Source organism: Lissotriton helveticus, chromosome 1_1 (assembly GCF_964261635.1).
Source record: "Lissotriton helveticus chromosome 1_1, aLisHel1.1, whole genome shotgun sequence".
Taxonomy (NCBI): Eukaryota; Metazoa; Chordata; class Amphibia; order Caudata; family Salamandridae; genus Lissotriton; species Lissotriton helveticus.
The window spans coordinates 309012776-309031143 of record NC_136057.1 but is presented as its reverse complement, the minus strand read 5'-3'; the positions used below and the strand labels follow the sequence as shown (position 1 = coordinate 309031143).

The 18368-nt window shown below is 45.5% G+C and overlaps 1 protein-coding gene across 1 annotated transcript in view; it reads left to right on the top strand.

Moving 5' to 3' along the window:
- Window positions 1-18368, top strand: part of LOC144800058 (solute carrier family 23 member 1-like) — a 329120-nt gene that overhangs the window by 297838 nt on the left and 12914 nt on the right. The window contains exon 11 of the mRNA XM_078671654.1: window positions 5904-5999. Coding sequence (XP_078527780.1) covers window positions 5904-5999 — 96 coding nt within the window. The remainder of the gene's footprint in view (window positions 1-5903; window positions 6000-18368) is intronic.

The following is an 18368-nucleotide window of genomic DNA, read 5'->3' as shown; positions in this document are numbered from 1 at the left end:
TGCCTCCCGGAGTTTAAATGACCCCATCTCGGCGCCATTTAATGGGCCCGCTTTCTCGCGGTGAGCTCCTTCAGCGGCTGAGCTTGGCCGCAAAACATCAAACGTAACAGGTAGCCCTGAATGAAGAAGCCAGCAAGCAGGTAAGTTCTCCCTTTTATTGATGGTGACAAGCTCGCACGCAGGCAACAACAACCTGTTATGTTTGATATATATATATGTATATATATATATATATATATATATATATATATATATATATATATATATATACATATATATATCGAGTATAAGATCATCCAGTAAATTTTTTACACAAATCCCTACTTCCGGCAGGACGCGGTCTAGTCGTCCGCCGGAGGGAAGGTATTCAGGCAGACTCTTTGCGGTCGCGCAGCGGAATGTGAGTAGCCCTGCTGGCGCCGCAATTCTCGAGCGATCTTGCTTTTAAAGTGTGTTTATATTTTAACCTGTGGCATTTATAATTTGTGACGCTATTCTGGGGCATTTAGTATTCTGCTAATTGAAGCGGGGAATAATCTTTAAATGCAACTTGTACCTGGGGCTGCTGTGCCGTTTGTGCGGAGGGTGGTTGCCGCCATTTTTTACAAAAATCCCTACTTCCGGCAGGACGCGGTCTAGTCGTCCGTCGGAAGGAAGGTATTTAACAATACATGCACCGGACGCGCGCAGCGGGCGCGCCGCGGGCACGCCTAGCCTGTGCCGAGTGCACGGGATGCTGCCAGTTTGCAGAAAAAACGGATATTGTACTCTAAGGAGGAACTTTGTGACATCAATCAATCTAGGGAGGGATGTGAGGTATGCCCTCTTAATGCTAACTGTAGATGTCGTGGCTGTGGTTTTGCTATTTCGACCTCAAATACAACTCACACTGCTTCTTCATCTACGTTAGAGGGCAGCCGGCGATCCAAGATTTTAATGCAGGGAGGGCTTGTCAATGCCCGTTCACTGGGGAAACACAGGTATGAAAAAGCCCAAGTAATTGATGATATGAGGCTGGACATGCTTTTCATTACAGAAACATGGGCAGATGTGGCCTCAGATCCCGATTTTATTACCGCCACCCCAATTGGATACAGGTGTGTAAAGATGGATAGGCCTTTGGGAAGGAGAGGAGGAGGAGTAGCAATTAGACCTCTGTTCTCCCGCTTCTTAAGAAACCAACTTTAGATGCCTCTTTGACATCGAATTATCGCCCCATTGCACGTCTTCCTCTCCCAGCCAAAATCGTGGACAAAATTATGAACGTCCAATTGGAGCAGTTTATTGATGACAATGGGCTGTTGGACCATTCTCAGTTTGGCTTCCGCAAGGAACATAGTACGGAGACAGCACTCATTAAGGCGACCGAAGAAATTAGAGTGGTTATGGACGGTGGAGGCACTGCAGCACTGATCCTACTCGATCTCCGCCGCGTTCGACACTGTTGATCATACTCTCCTGATTCACCGTTTAAAAACTTTAGGTGTGAATGGCAAGGCGTTGGCCCTGCTGGCCTCCTTTTTGCAGGAGAGGAGATCAACGGTGTCACTCGACGGGTTTAATTCGGAGCCTTACGTGCTGCCTTGTGGAGTTCCGCAGGGAAGCTCATTGAGTCCCTTGCTGTTCAATGTCTACGTCACCGAACTTGCGTTGCTGGTCAGGGATTACGGCTTCTCTTTAACATCATACGCAGATGACTCTCAGATTGTGGTTGCAGCTCATAAAAAACAGAGCTCTCCTGCTGTGCAATTTCATAACTGCATGGCCGCCATTAACATCTGGATGAGTAGTCACTGCCTTAAACTAAACTCCGACAAGACGGAAGTGTTGATTTTTGGCAATCTACAACCTTCCTGGAGCAATCTTTGGTGGCCTGTAGAAATTGGCTCGCCGCCCATTCCAGCGGCAAAAACAGAAAATATGGGCATTTTGATGGATAACAGACTGACGTTCATTCAACAAACCAATGCCATCGTGTCTGCCTCTTACTTCCTGATAAAAAAATCAAGAAGGTACTTCCTTACATCCCTGAGGAAACCAAAAAAGTGGCCATCACCTCCTTTATACAGTCCAAGTTGGATTATTGTAACAGGCTTTATTTGAATGCCCAGAAGCAGTGCCTGAGAAAACTTCAGGCAGTCCAAAATTCAGCGGCTCGCCTTTTGCTGAGCCTACCTCGTTATAAATCAATCTCAGAAGAGATTCGGAAGCTTCATTGGCTTCCAGTGGTGCAACTGATCAAATTTAAGGCGCTTTGTGTGGCCTTTAAAGCCCTGACACAGAAGGGTCCATTGTTCCTGCAGGAGCTTTTAGTTTGGTACCAGCATGGCAGATCACTCCGCTCTACGGGTGCAAAACTACTAACAGTGCTAAAAATTCGGACTCTGCATTGGGGAGGACGGAGTTTCCAGCACGGCACCTCTAAGCTGTGGAATCTGCTGCCATCTGAGATTAGGAAGGCTAGCTCTCTTACGAGCTTTAGAAAAAACTTGAAAACTTGGTTGTTTCAGTGAGGGGTGTCGGTTGGGGTCCCCTCACGGTTGTAGCGCAGAGACACAATTTTTGGTATTTGCGCGCTTTATAAATATCATTATCATTATCATTACTTCCAGAAATAAACATGCGGCACTCCAAGGTAGAGATTCAAGACACTCGGCCTGCTCTATTTATGACAAGGTTTCAAACATCAACGCGTTTCAGCAGTCTCATGCTGCCTTGTTCACGATGTCAAAGCGCCATTTTTTCCACATTAAATACGCATTCAGTAGTGAGTGACACTGACAAAGGACACAACATACCGCAAAGGAGGGCTATACCTCTCACAATCTGGCGGCCATATTTTAACATGTTTCTCTTTATGAGATTCACAGTAATTCTCAAATGCGGATAACTTATTTTTAGTGGGCATTTAATTCCTCACTTCTTCTCCCAATACTTTCAATGATTTATAAAACCACACTTTTAAGGTTTTAATTTCAGCGACTCTGCAAATTTTTTTTAGAATTCACGATAATTCTCAAATGTAAAATACATATATTTAGCAGGAGTATTATTTCCTCGCTTTTTCTATTGCACAACATTAGCGAGATAAAACATGTTCAAATTTCAATCAGTGCATGTCACAAATTAAAAGTACAAGCGCATAGAAGTACTGGGGGTTTGACTTAAACACAGTATTCCAGCAAGTGCCTGTTTGGATTGGGTGCAAATTTTGGCAAGTTAAAGTTTATAACCATTGTTATCCGGACTTTAAGTTAACTTCACTTTAAAGTGCAAGTGCAAAATAAATAAACTATTTCATGGCCTATACAAAATAAGAAATAACATTTTTTTAAAACAGGCTATTTCTTATATCTATTAAAAAGCACATACTTAGAGGCAAGGAAGAATTTAAGATAAAAGAAAAAACAAAAAATTCTTTGATCACATTCTCAATTAATAGGATTATCATATAACTTAAGAATTTAAAGTGCTAGTGCTTATGTAAACCAGAGAAAATTCCTCCATATAAGCCTACCTCTCTCCTCGATATATACATACTTCAATACAGTAAAATGATCATTCAAAAGTGCAAATGCATATCAGCCAAAAGAATATTTTTACCCAACACAACTGAATAGAGCAAATCATAATGTTGTATGTGCCTAGTTATTCACTACTAGTTTTAAAAATTGAAAGTTAAAAACATTAAATTCATGGTCTTATACTGGTGCAGATTTTCATATTACAACTCTTCTTTCTATTACTCAAGACAGGCAAGTATATAAGTCCTCATCCACATTAATATATTTCTAATTTACGGAGTTTCTTTTCCCTGTCCCCTCCTCTCCTTTTTCTCAGGACCTCTGCTATACATGTGTACTGCAAGCTCATAGGGTTACTCTGGTGGTGGGTCTCAAAGGCCCACATGCATCAAGCATTTTTGTAGTCGCAAACGGTGCGATTTCTTAAAATCGGCCGTTTGCGAATGCAAAAGTGCTTTTTGGGATGCATGAAGCAATTTTAGAATTTGTAACATTTTTGCGAGTTCTAAAATTGCGGGTGCTTTTAAGAAGTCGCAGATGTGCGATTTCTTAAAAGCAATGCATCATTAAATTTAAAACTGTAAATTCGCAATTAGGGTGCCAAATTTACCGAGTGGTTGAACCACTCTGTAAATTTGGAAAAAGTGTTTAAAATGCTGAAAATGTTTTTTTTTCAACATTCATGTTTCACACACACATGTCCTTAGGACATGTGTGTGTGAAACATGATGCGAAAAATACATTTCAGGGGTGCATGGGGGGGTCCTTTGGACCCCCCCCCTGCACCCATGAAATTTTCAAAGTGCCACTCGCAATTTGCGAATGCCTTCCCATTGACACCTATGGGCCTTTTGGCCCATAGGAATCAATGGGAATTGCGAAAATTAACTTAAGAATTCGGTATTCATTTGGGATTCGGTAAAAATTGCGATTTTTACCGAATCACAAATGAATACCGAAAATAATGATGCATAGCATTTTGCACTTCTTAATTTGCGATTCCTTATTTTTCGCAAATTAGGAAGTGCAAAATGTCACAATGATGCATGTGGGCCAAAATGCCTTGCAATTGGTTATGTTCTGTCTTGATTTACAATCGCTCGCCTATGTTGAAGAATTTGTTTATATACAGGCAGGGTTGTACTTCCTATATAAATTTTAGGACAGGAGCATTGTAACAAATAAACAACAAAACTGGATCTACAAGTCAGAAAACTTCTAATAGTTACGGTTGTATTAAAAAAGGTTCTAACATCAGTGTGAATCATGCCATGTTGGCACGCTTTGCACTTTGAACACTTTTTAAAACTTGGTTTCTGATGTAGCCACGTGGGGGCACAGCCCTTCCTTTCTTGAAATTCACTTTTGACAATTAAATCCTTCAAAGATTTAGATCTCTTATATGTTATCTCAGGATTTCTTTTAACTCTAGAGCCCAACACCGGGTAATTTCTTATCAGGTGCCAGTGTCGGTTCCGGATAGACCTGATTTCTTTGTGTTTCACATTGAATGTTGTTATGAACCTAGAGTTATCTTGATCCCTCAGACCTTCTCTCTGTTGTTGCCGTTGTTTTGTTCTAGATGGCTCGAACAGTATTTTATATCTCTCTAGATTTCTAGCCTTGGTTGATGCACCTTTCAAAATATCAGGCGAATATCCCCTTTGGATGAATCTCTGTGTCATTTCCATTTCTATTCTTTCGTATTCCTCCTGGTTCCTACATGCTCTCTTTGCTATATAGTACTCTTTAAAGGGGATACTCCTGATTAGAGCGGCAGGATGAGCACTTTCTGCATGGAGAAATGAGTTCCCAGCAGTAGCTTTGCGGAATACAGGGAGTTTGATTGGTAACTGGGTTCGAGTCTCTGCAACAACGCTGAACATCCTGTGATTCTGGGCAAATCACTAAATTTCCCAATGCCTAACAAAAATGAATGTGTCCTCATGTAACACAACTGGTGCTATGTAAAGCGCTCTGCTACCCGATACCTTCGGGTCAAGTTTGCTCTATATAAAACTCCTTAAATCAAAATAAATAAATAAATATATATATATATCTAGCTTCTCTCTCTCTCTCTCTCATATATATATATATATATATATATATATATATATAATAACCAGAATTGCTGCACAATTTAGCTGCCTTCTAAATTGTTTAAACAAAATTCAGTTTGAATCCAAAACCCACGAAAACAGCACACCTGAAGGCAAAATTTCAATTTTTTTGTGCAACATATGTATATTGTTTAAATAAAATGAGACGGATTATTACTGTGAATTGCCATATGAATAACATATCGCAGACAAGAACAACAAAGAAATATTGCATTAGTTGAGGCATCCATTAATGCTTTTTCCCTTCTGTGCTCTGCAGGAATCTCCCAACTTGACCAAGTGATCCAGGCACTTCTGACCACTGGCATGCTGGTGGGTGGGTTCTTCGGCTTCATTCTAGACAACACCATTCCAGGTAACTCTTGTAACAATAATGAAAGCTATTCAAGGTTCAGTGGCAGCTCCTCTGCTAAGGCGGAGGAGCACCACCCACTGCTCAGCGAGCAGTGCAAAAAATAAAAATAAAATGATAACAACAAGAATTATTATTATTTTCTTTTTCTTTGCGGGAATCGGAGCCAGGTCAGCCGGAGTGGGGCTGGACTTGCCATCATCAGAGCAGAATGATGAGTGATTTGTACTCCCTAAGTGCGCACTGCTTTTTGGCCAGTCCATTTGGGCCAGCCATACCGTCATGCACACTAAGCATGTTCTCCACCGGACTGTGTTGCACAGTCATGTGGAGAACATGCCCAGACCCCCAGGCACTGCTTGAGGGGCCAGTTTGACTGCTCAGACCAATCACGGCACTATTGATGCAGCGTCGTGATTGGCTGGCAGAGGCAGGGAGCCTGGGTGCTTCTTGTTCTGGGACGGAGGAGAGTGGGCAGCTGCGACTACGACAGGTACGTGTATTTTTTATTTTTTTTCATCCCCCTACCTACGCTGTTCTGAGGAAGCCGCCACTGGCCAGGTTTACTTGACCCATTTGTGCTACTGGCACTAACAATAGGATCTTTGTGCACTATGAAATGTGACTCAAAGGAGATTGTTGCCTCCAACCTGGGGTTTCCTGCACAGATTTCTTTTATAAATTCAATTCAACACAATTAAACTATGGTTACCTGTGGTTGATGATGTATAAACCACAAACATATTTAATGTATTAGCTAAGAGGCATTGAACATATCCCTAAACAGACACCAGCAGCTTCTGGACAGAATTAAATTAGGGGAGCATTGGAGCAATAAGATGAACACATACTTCTTAGTTTTATTTTCTTTCAATAACGTGTTTGTTCTGGAGACTGAACTTTGGAACTAGATCCATTGGCAGGACACATAAAGGGAAAGAGCTTATGCAGCCATCATACATAAATACAAACTTACAGGATCTGTAAAACAAGCTAAAAAAACAACATATTAAAGGTGTTATTGGATGGGATATAGTGATAGCTTTACTTTTTAGTAACCTGTTGTGATACCCCAATATTTTTGGCACCACACCCAGTATATTTCCTAAGAACCAAAAATGAGTTTTACTCTTGATGAGTGAGGGGTTTTGAAGGTCAGAGAATCTCTTAGATTTAATAGGACAGAGCCCCAACATGAGCTCTGGAATGAGTACATACACACATAATGATATTTTACAATATAATAGAATTTATTATATACCCTTATCATAGACATCATTGAGGAATTATTATAATAATAATCATGTCAGAAATCAAAACTGAATTAAGGATGAAAGCTAGACACATAAAATATTGTGAATGCTATGCTCCTAACCTATTAGTACAATCCCTACATATTTAGTTGGCTCATAACTTTATATTTTAGTGTGAAAAAGTTTATAATATTTGCTGAATCATCTAAAACACCACTACACACCTTTATGGCAGTAGGCTTCGTATTTTTCGCCATCTCACCCAAGCAACTAATCTGTCTATGCCACAAGCCTCTGTATTGCAGGGACAGATGCATGACTGTTCTCCACTCTCTATATCCTCGAGATTAAACCAATTCTAGCTCCACCTTTGAGAATGCTGGCGGGGGACAGGTCCAGGACAAAAAGAAAAGCAGCCTGTTACCTTGTATTTGCTTTTTCCCTGGAAGAAAGAAATACGCACATCTATTAATCTATTCTAGTTAAAAGGGAATTTTCTTCTTCACATTTTTCATCAATCGAACACAAATCTCCTATTTCTCACCTGTCGGTTCTTCTGAAAAAAATAGAAGCAGAGGCGAACAAAATATATATTTTACTAGTTGTTACTATCTTCATATTCTGCCTTTCACCTTCTTACCTAAATTGATTCAGCTGAGTGAAATAAGATATTTGCATCTACTCTGGAGTAGTCCCTTCAAAAGTTCATAGTTCACTAATCTACATAGTTTAATTTAATTAAACCAAGAAGTCTCTTATTTCTCTTAAAAACTTCTACACGGGTTCCGATGTATTCAATGAGTGATTGGTTCAAATCGAAGTCAATTCTCAGAAGTATGCATGTAATTACAGAAACGATATATGATCCTAAAAACGCTCCAACCCAGAGTACATGTCAATATCTTACCCTTAACCTGCATCTGTGATGAAAACAAAATCCTTCTGTGCAACTTTACCAAGGTTGCGGAGGAAGAGTCCTACAGCTCCAAAGGACACTATTTTGACCACACAAAACAATAATGCCGAATGCACGATAGGGATTTATTGCATCAACAGTTAGAAAAGGTTTGGCTAAGAAACACAAATTAGTGAAAGCCTGAATCTAAGGCTTTAAATTTGTCGTACACTCAATTCAATTCATTTAACCCCTTACTAACCCATGGGGGCATATTCCCCTTTGCAAATGGTTACCATTACCTTTCACCAGTTGGTAAGAAAAATTATGTTTTGCAACTATAATTTGGTCACACCCCTTCCAATTACCAATTACAAACCCAAACTGCAAATCTGTGGAATCGCAGTTCGCTGTTTGTGCTTACAAATCATTTTGCAGTTGCAAACGGCCCGATTCTGCATCCCAAGTCAAGCCTATGATTTAGGAGGGGATGGGTTTGATTTAAATCATACATTACTGTTTGATGCATTAATTAACTACAGCAACAAACGATTTTATATTATTGAATATTTTTACTTACATCTATAAAATAAAATTAACGTATGCTGAAAATATGGAAATGGCATAATATAGTACTGTATGTGCTATCACTTTTTCACAGTGAGCTTTGTAGGTAATAAGAGAAATACATTTTGATTATCATGATTTAACCAGTCCTTTGTATTCCTCGATTATAGGGTCCAGCATATGGTTATCATCCTGTATCAAGTTATTAGCATCATAATTGCTTGTGGAGGTGTCCTAGTAGTTTTGTTATGCATGCACTGTACGCATGTCACTCTGTGGTAACCACATCATAACACAAAGGATGTTGCCCCACATGTGTGCAAAGTCTTTCCTCTTCTCTGTTCAAGTAATTTCACACAGAAAAAGACTAGCAGAAAGACAGCCCTTCCATCAAGACCCAGGCACAGTACCATGTACCATATGGCAAATGTCTTCAAAGACATTCTGGTGACCAAACATGAGAAAACAGCAAACAGCTCAGAAAGAGATTCTGAACAGTAGAGAGTTAGTTAGTTGCTAGTTTGAATCATGAGAACACTATTAGTTTGCTTGCTGTAAATTCTTTGTGTTGGACTTGGGCCTTAGGGCAGGTTCACCCCTAATCTTTTTGCTTTTGTTTGTGACCCAGTGTTAGTGATTTTTGGGTCTCTGCGCACTTTTTCCCTGTGTCCCAGAGTAAAGTGCGTGCGTGTAGTATGGCTGGCCTGCCCTCCCATAGGAATGCATGGAGAATGTGTGTGTCCATGTTAGTTCCTGATGTGTGGGGAGTGCAGGCTCGAGTTTGGTATGTATGAACTCGTGAGAATGAATGCTGCGCAATGGTATGTGCGGCTTGTATGTGTCTAGAAGGGAAGTGCTACTTCTGGACATTGATGTATGTGTGCAGTGAGGATACTGGAGCGTGATTGGCTGGAGCTGGCTGGCATGCCAGGCTCCAGGAAGTCTGGATGGGTCTTCCCGGTGGTGAGTGTGAGATCAGCATGAGTGATGTGTGGGAGGAGTGCACCTGGGTCCTGGATGGGCTGGGTTTTTCCCCACACAATGCTGGCTCCGCCCCCCTGTGGTTTGTCTAACGACCCAAGCCTCCCCAGTGAATGAAAGGGGTGGTTGGGCCATCAAGGGTACTCCCAAGCCAGCTGCAACTGGTTTTCCCCCACCCTGCACCCTGAAACAAAGGATTTCTCTGTATAAAAATGGGGCTGTGTCCCCACAGAAGTTGTTCTACTTTTGGATCCTTGCCAGAGGGGGCTGTTGCTGCTGCTGGGGCCAGGAGGACCGCCACTTGGCTTGTCTCCCTGCCTGGAGACCCAGTGTGCTGGCTCTGGCCCTGCCTTGCCCCCCTGCCTGCCTCCAGACCCTTGCTGGAGCTGTACTTTGCCAGAGCGCCTGGAAGCGCTTTGTATTTGCCTTATAGCGCTGGCAGTGCTTTATTTCTGCCCCAGCGCTCAATAGCGCTTTGCTTCTGCCCTCCAGCGCTTGGGAGCGCTTATTTTACTGCCTAGCGCTTGGGAGCGCTTATGTGCCTGCTAGCGCTGTGGAGCGCTTTATTTACGAGCCGGTGCCCACCCGGCATTAGGCCGTCTATTTTTGCCGATTTTTGAAGCCCCTGGCGAGTGCCCACCTCGCCAGGGACCTTGCCGATGTTTTTATAGTTGAACTCGAGGGAGCCCACCCCTCGGTCAAGTCTCCCCCAGCCTACGAGTGCCTAAGACGGGCCGCCGCGCTGCCCGCGACGACCCGGAAGTACTGGCCTGACCGGCCAATCACAGCGCGGCCCAGGAGAGGCCGACCGGAAGTCCCGCCCCCGCACCGGAGCCGAGAAGCGTCCTTGCGAGGCTTCCGAGTGAAGGGGAGCCCCGCCCGCGGCCCCTGCAGTGTCGTCCCGCCAGAGAGAAGCAGCGCGAGGAGACGCCTCCGCCCCAGGAATACCGGTGAGTGCTGCTCCGGTATCAGGGCCACTGCTGCATATCGAGCCAGAGAGGCTCCAACGAGTGGGGCATGCTGGTGTAAGAGCCCCGAGGCTCCGTGGGGCCATATCTTTGTTCACGAGCCCCGAGCGGGGCTCCTACGTTGCCAGGCTGCATTTCTTGTTTTAAGAGCCCTGAGAGGCTCTGGGGGCATTTTCCTTACTTAGTGCCCGAGAGGCTCCAGGCGCCGCACTTTGTTCTTTGAGCCCCGAGAGGCTCCAGCCCGCCTCCTTGGTGGAGAGCCCTGAGACAGGCTCTTGGGCCCCAGTTGTAGTTAGAGCACAGAGAAGGCTCGAGGGGGCAGTTCTGTATTACGAGCCCAGAGAGGCTCATTGCCCACATGTGTTAGAGAGCCCTGAGAGAGGCTCGAGGGGCCATATTACTTGGCAGAGCCCAGAGAAGGCTCACAGCGCCCACATTTGTTTTAGAGCCCCAGAGAGGCTCTTGGGCGCCATTCATTGTTCTTGAGCCCACGAGGCTCCAACGTTGCCCAGCCCTATTTACAACTGTCCAGCACTTAGTGGACAGTTGCTACGTTTAGGCTTTGTGTGCTGTGCTGCCTGCGCAGCCTTCCCTGACATTGAGACTCAGGGCATTTCAGCTCCTTTCGAGGCCAGTTGGCCTGAGGGACATTTCTAGTGTTGTGCTACATGCACCCTGCGCAATTTATGATTTACTGCTTAGGTGATTTCTGCGTAAATGTTCTACCTGCACCTCTGAATGTGTTTTAATGTTTCATGTGCAATTGTTTGTTTTATTTCCCTTTGCTAAAAGTGACCTGCTTAGAGGAATGTTTGTTTTTACCTTTGCTAAAAGTGACCTGCCTAGGTAATTGTTTATGTTTTATCCCCTTTGCTAAAAGTGACCTGCATAGAGGATTGTTTATGTATTACCTTTGCTAAAAGTGACCTGCTTAGGTGATTCCTTATGCTTTTATTTCCCTTTGCTAAAAGTGACCTGCTTAGAGGAATGTTGCTGTTTTATTGCCTTTGCTAAATGTGACTTGCTTAGGTGATTATTTCAGGTTTCCTTCCCTTTGCTAAATGTGACTTGCTTAGGTGATAGGTTTTCCTTCCATAGGTCCTGATGATAAGGTCCTAGTTCCCTGCGTGATTTCCCTACAGTGTTTAGGGTGGCGTAGGAGGTATTTACCCTTTACCAGTAGTTACTGGTTGTATGCTACATTTACTATTTCTGTGTTACAGTCATTATATGTTTATGTGCTAAGTGTTATACCTACAAGTATTATTTCTAACAAGTGCATATCCCTGACAGTGGTCCAGGTGGCCCTGTCCTGTACATAATCCCTTGTAAATTCTGCCCGTGCCTGTTGGCACATTGTAAAGTTGTGTGTTATCTAATGTGTTTATTATTATAATACAAAGGCTATTTTTGATATAACCTTGTGTGGAGTTTCCTTTGTGGTGGGCCTAGGGTGTTGTTGCTGGGGTGCGCGCGCAAACGCTTTACACATCGCCTCCGAGATTAGCCTTGCTGCTCGCGTCACGTTACCTAGACGGTGAGCAGGGGTTGTCTTGGTGTGTAACTCCCTTGCCCTGACTTAGAAATGGTGATCCCTGACTGACCTTGGCGTGAGCGTTGGCCGGCCGGGGGTCCCGTTTCTAAAATTGGTGGCTAGCGGTGCGGATTGGACTTGCGTTTGCGCTGTACCACAGTGGCGACAGGCCACATTACAAAACTCTGCAATTTTAGATAACCACATTTTGGGGATTATTGTTTTTTAGGGAAGATCAGTATTGCTTCTCCTGAAAGGTGTCATTTTGTAATGTCTGTCCAGTACATTTGTTCCCCGCCCTGCTTCCAGAGTTTGGTACCTGTGTCACTTGTGGTCAGGTTGAGAAAATCAGGGGTGGTAGAATCTGCCTTACCGGTCCAAGGGGAGGGTGTGTGTGAATGAGTGGTGTGTTACACTGGACAGAGGAGTGCAAGTTCTCTGAGATAGGAATCTTGCTGATTTTTGTAATTGTATACTCCTGTTTAGCTCAGACCCCCAGGTTCCCTGTGTCAAACTTTTCTGGAGAACGTCCGCCAAAATGGAGCCTGTCTTTGATCTCTGTTGTCTTTTTAGGTACAGTAGGTCAGAGCTGGTCAGATTCTGTGAAGAGGGCGGCATGGAGGTGAGTGAGTTGGATACTCAGTCCCAGCTTAGGGACAGCCTGATCCAATGGCAAAAGGGTCAGAGGGATCTTGAGCACAGTGAGAGAGATAGGGCCCGGGCCGCACGTCATGAGGATGGTGAGTCTGTGGAGAGCCCTGAAGAATGTGAGTTGTATGATGATGACAGTGGATGGATATCAGCAGATAGTGAGGACCCCATAGATAGGGAGTCCCTTGCTGGGTCCAGTGTCAGTACCAGCGCCCCATCCCTTGTCCTGTCCCCAGAGGAGTGGTTGGATAGGAGGGAAGAGCGGGAGCATCAGCTAGCGATGGAACAGCTCAGGTTGGAGCATGCCAAGCTAGAGGCTGAGAGGGCCTTGTTCAGGGAGAAGGTAACCCTAGAGAGTAGGTTATCCCTTGAGTGCAATTTTGATTTTCTGGATTCCCCAGGGAGGGTTGAATCCAGTGGTGGCAGCTATTTAAATGTTAGTGTAGACAGTCCCACTCCCAGTTCCCCGAGTATGTTACCTGTTTCCCGAGAAGAGGAGTGTAGGTTGAAGTTCCGGAACCTTAGGAAACCACTTCACCAGTCTTGGGAAGATTTTCAGGATGACTGTTGTGTAGCACAGTGTGATTGGTTACGGGGTCCCACAAAATGTGATTGGGACATCTTGTTTGATGTGATTGCCAAAGAGCAGTTGCTCAGTGTTGTTTATCCAGGATTGCGCCAACACCTGTTAGGGTGTGGATTGTCTGAACCATATGAGCTGGCAGAGGAAGCCGACCGATGGGAAAGTGCGAGAGGCTCTTTAGAGTCACTAGTGAGTGATTCCAACAATAGTGGGTCAGGTGTCCTCCAGCCCAGCGTGGTGGAGGAGGGTGAGAGTAGCCCAGCTAGGTCCCAGGTTAGTGAGGAGGGTGTAGGGGCTGACTGCCTGTCTCAGTGGAGCGGGAGTGAGTGTGTGACCGAGAGTCCCCAGATGCCCGAAGCCCTGTCACAGAACCTGGATGGTTTCTTTAGGGAACACCAGGATGGGAACCTAGGCTTGCCTGTTAGTTCACTTGAGGGAGATCTCCTAGTGCGTAGAGGACCTGGAGCATCTGTAAGCGGAGCTTCTATGGTTCTAGAGTCTGGCAGTACCGCTCCAGTAGGGAGGGTACAGGAGTCCAGCGAAAGGAGTGATTGGGGGATAGTATGTGAGTCCCCAGAAGTCCTGGAGTGCCAGGCATTGGTTCCACCAAAGGTTCTAGACCGGAGGTTGGAAGGCCAGGTTCAGGATCCGCCTGACCTGAAGGGTGGGACTACTGTAATCAGTGTCCTGACCGGTTCTTCATCCAGATGTACCGCCCCGGTTGGGAGGGAGCAGGACTCTGGAAGGGGGTGCAGAGGGTGGGAGAGCCCACCTCTGACCCCGGTGCAACCTGAGGGGTTAAACCCTAGGTTGGGAGGATGGTGTTTAGAGGGTACCCCTCGCAGGAGGAGGAGGAACCCGAGAAGAAGAGGTAGGGGGAGGAGAGCCTTCCCTGAGACTCCTGGTCCAACTAAGGTTGTAGACCCTAGGTTGGAGAACCAGTGGCAGTCTAGCCCTGTCTTGCAGACAGGAAGGCTGGAGAATGGCTATTATGTGCCAGGGGTTACTACCCCCCACTTTGTGAGTAGGCAGGATCCAGTGGTACCTGGGTGGTCTAGGGCCTGGTCCTGGCCGAGGGCAGCTGGAGAGTATCAGTGGGGTACCCCAGTTAGTCCCTACAGTAGTTTTAGAAGGAACCCTAGGGTTTCACCGTGGCGTAAAACAGGAGGGTGTCCCTGCAGTTGTGGGCCCGCGTCCGTGTTTTATCGCCCCAAGCAGGGAAGCCCATCACGGTGGTGATTGGTCTGCCCTGCGTTTTGGCTGGAAGGGGGTTGTGTTGGACTTGGGCCTTAGGGCAGGTTCACCCCTAATCTTTTTGCTTTTGTTTGTGACCCAGTGTTAGTGATTTTTGGGTCTCTGCGCACTTTTTCCCTGTGTCCCAGAGTAAAGTGCGTGCGTGTAGTATGGCTGGCCTGCCCTCCCATAGGAATGCATGGAGAATGTGTGTGTCCATGTTAGTTCCTGATGTGTGGGGAGTGCAGGCTCGAGTTTGGTATGTATGAACTCGTGAGAATGAATGCTGCGCAATGGTATGTGCGGCTTGTATGTGTCTAGAAGGGAAGTGCTACTTCTGGACATTGATGTATGTGTGCAGTGAGGATACTGGAGCGTGATTGGCTGGAGCTGGCTGGCATGCCAGGCTCCAGGAAGTCTGGATGTGTCTGCCCGGTGGTGAGTGTGAGATCAGCATGAGTGATGTGTGGGAGGAGTGCACCTGGGTCCTGGATGGGCTGGGTTTTTCCCCACACAATGCTGGCTCCGCCCCCCTGTGGTTTGTCTAACGACCCAAGCCTCCCCAGTGAATGAAAGGGGTGGTTGGGCCATCAAGGGTACTCCCAAGCCAGCTGCAACTGGTTTTCCCCCCACCCTGCACCCTGAAACAAAGGATTTCTCTGTATAAAAATGGGGCTGTGTCCCCACAGAAGTTGTGTCATGTAGCTCCTGAATATCCTTATATCGTGTTAAGTTAGCATAGGTACATTTGAGGTTTAAACGCCATTTTCCATTCTTGCAACTTCTGCACACGACACTTAATTGTTGACTTAGCTTTCAACCTAGTAGTTTGCCGTGGTTTATGTGAGAATAATATGTTATTGCTCTGATATCAGCTTTGCTTAATAAACTATGTCTGCACGAAGAGTGCTGAAGTTTCAGGAACAACACGATATGGAATTGTTATGAGGTCTGATCTCCACGCCTTCATAGTCATAACACAAGTGCAGCCTTTGCCAACTCTGGCTTCAGGCGGGATTGATATTGCTTTGCATGAGGCACATAGAACACACTTGATGCGGTGCACATGCAGAGAGAGAGCTGGTGTATGCTGATGTGATTCCTTCATGCTAGGACACTAAGGTATGGGCCCGCCCTAAACCAACCCAAAGAGACCTTCTTAGCTAATAATATAATATATGTGTTAGGGTGGGTGAGATATAAGTGTTGTTAACTCTTATTCATTACAGTATGTTAACATGCTGTCACCATTCGCTTTTTATGTCTTAGTAACTATGCTGGCAATTTTGCTACTGATAATAAGTATACTTGTATTATCTAAGATACTGCGCCTGAGAAGACGGCATTAGTAAATAAACATTTCAAATGCACATGTGTCTTCTTTACTCCATGTTCTGGTTTGTAATGATAATATAACGAAAGAGTGTTCATGAGTTCCACGTACCCTGAGGTACTGTAAGTTCATGTTCTGGTTTGTCAAAACATTGGGAGTTTGTTATGACCAATGAGACACTGTAGCTAGCTCGGTAAGGGGTTTGTTGGGTACTAAGGTGAGTTTTGGGTCACCCTAATTCGCCGAGGTTCCAATCCTCTGTGCACAGTTCTGTGTGAGAACAGAAACCCTGCGACATGGCGCCCAACGGTTTCGGTGGTCTTATATCATGACACTCGAGTAGTATATCGTTCAAACCTTAACCCCTTCACCTCCGTTTCCGGAAAGCGGGGTGTCGGTGAAACCTCCCTATTTTTTGAAATAGGTCTTATTCAAGCTTGATTCTTTGTTAAACGGTTTCTTTGAATTACTACCCAGTTGTGCTACAAAGTATTCTTTGTCTTTTCTTGTTTCCAGTGTTGTCATGGCGGCGGTGGCCATTGCGCAGCATAGTCACGTAGCGGTGCGCACACATCTTCAGACGTACCAAGTCCCGGTGGATGGGATGGCTGTGATTTTAGTGGTGGGTGCAGATCCGGCGTTCCCTTTCGAGTTGTTTTACTCTTGGGTTACGTTTCCGGCTGTGGACGTAACTTCTGGTTTGTTCCACTCCTACACCGCCTCAGCTGTCCCGGCTGAGTATACACCGTACAGGGCACTGGAAATACCTATTGATCATTGGCAGCATCGTGTTTGGTTTGATGGCGCCCTCCCCCACTCTTTGTCCGCTGCGAGGTTAGGTCCACTCTCAATTCCAGGTACAAACTGGCCTGCGTTGGGTGGTTTTACCCCGCACCCGAATCACGGCGCTTGTACCCTTGCAGAAATTCGTAGGCTACATGTTGTTTCCATTTCCGTGATTCGAGCATTAGTGCAATACATCGGTCGCCATCTACCTGGTGGTCCCCAGGGGGGTGCGGCCGTTCCCATGGATCGAGGCGGTATGCGTCTCAATCCAGTGATGGTAAATTCGGTTTTTGGTGCACGTCCAGTTGACAACGATGACTTCCGTTCTGGCTAGCAGAGAAGTTTGATCAACTGGAGGCGGTTTTTACGAATTCTACTCCTGCTGATAAGCATAGAATGTTGACGATTACATTACCGAAGGATTTAACTCCTGAACTTGTTGACTGTGAAAGCTGGGGGAAAACATTTGCGGCCGTTTATACGAGGTGCTTCGGCACCCCGTCTATGAATGCCCTGCCTGACATCATTAAACGTGTTCAGAATGATCACGGTCCAGAGGCAGCGGTTGAATTGGGTATGCGCCTGTGTGGTTCTTTTGAGATTGTAAGTGATCTCATACTCTCCAATGTTAAAGGAGATGCTGTGAACTTTCAGGTGTCGAACGCTTTGGCTGCTCTGCCCGATGCCGATAAACCCCGTCAGTTAGCAAAGATTGTTGTGGCCGCTTATAAGACAATTGGCCGCACAAGTAGAGGTCTGAAATATTTTTCAGTAAAGGAGAAAAAACAACCTCAGGGACAATCTGCAGTTGCAGATGTCCAACCCAAGTCCAAAAAACAGAATTGGCCTAAGAAACAGACACAGGGGAAGCAAAATAAGCAGACTCAGGATTCTTTTCCTGCACTACAGGCTCCTGCGCCGACAGAGAAAGTTTATGATTTGCGCGATCGCACAATGATTAAATCACCTGATCGATTTCAGGGTTCTGATCAACGCTCTCCTCGTTCCTTTCAGGAAACATCGGCCCCGAAGACCGGTGGAGGAGGGGGTGGACGTGGACGTGGTGGCCAACAAGGACGTGGTCAGTCCCGCCAGACGGACGGCGCAGTGAAGCAGGAGGATTCTACGCCTAAGCGACCGCAGTTTGCGAAAAAGAAAGTCGCAGCCTTGACAGCGCATAGATATGCCACAGATAGTGAGAACGCGGCTTCGGAATCTGACGTGGGCTCTGACCTTGCTGGACAGCGCGGCGGAGATTACCATAGTCAGAGAGGCGCTCCGTCCACTACTGAGGGTGACAGCGACTGAAGTGTTCGTTGTAATTGAAACAGCCGATACGAGACTAGCTCCCCCTGAAAGACTTTTTGAAATTGTCCTGTTAATAAAAGGTGACATACAGCGTACTGTAAGAGGGGTATTTTGGGAGAACCTATCGTCGACGTACGACATTTTACTTTCTGAGGCTGACTGGCCCCCACCTTTTGTGCTCACGGCGCCGCGAGGGGAGGAGGTGATCCTTCCCAGTTTCACGCACACTGTCTCAACTGAGCATGCGCAGCATTTTGCAGAAGAGTGGGCTCGGGCTCTT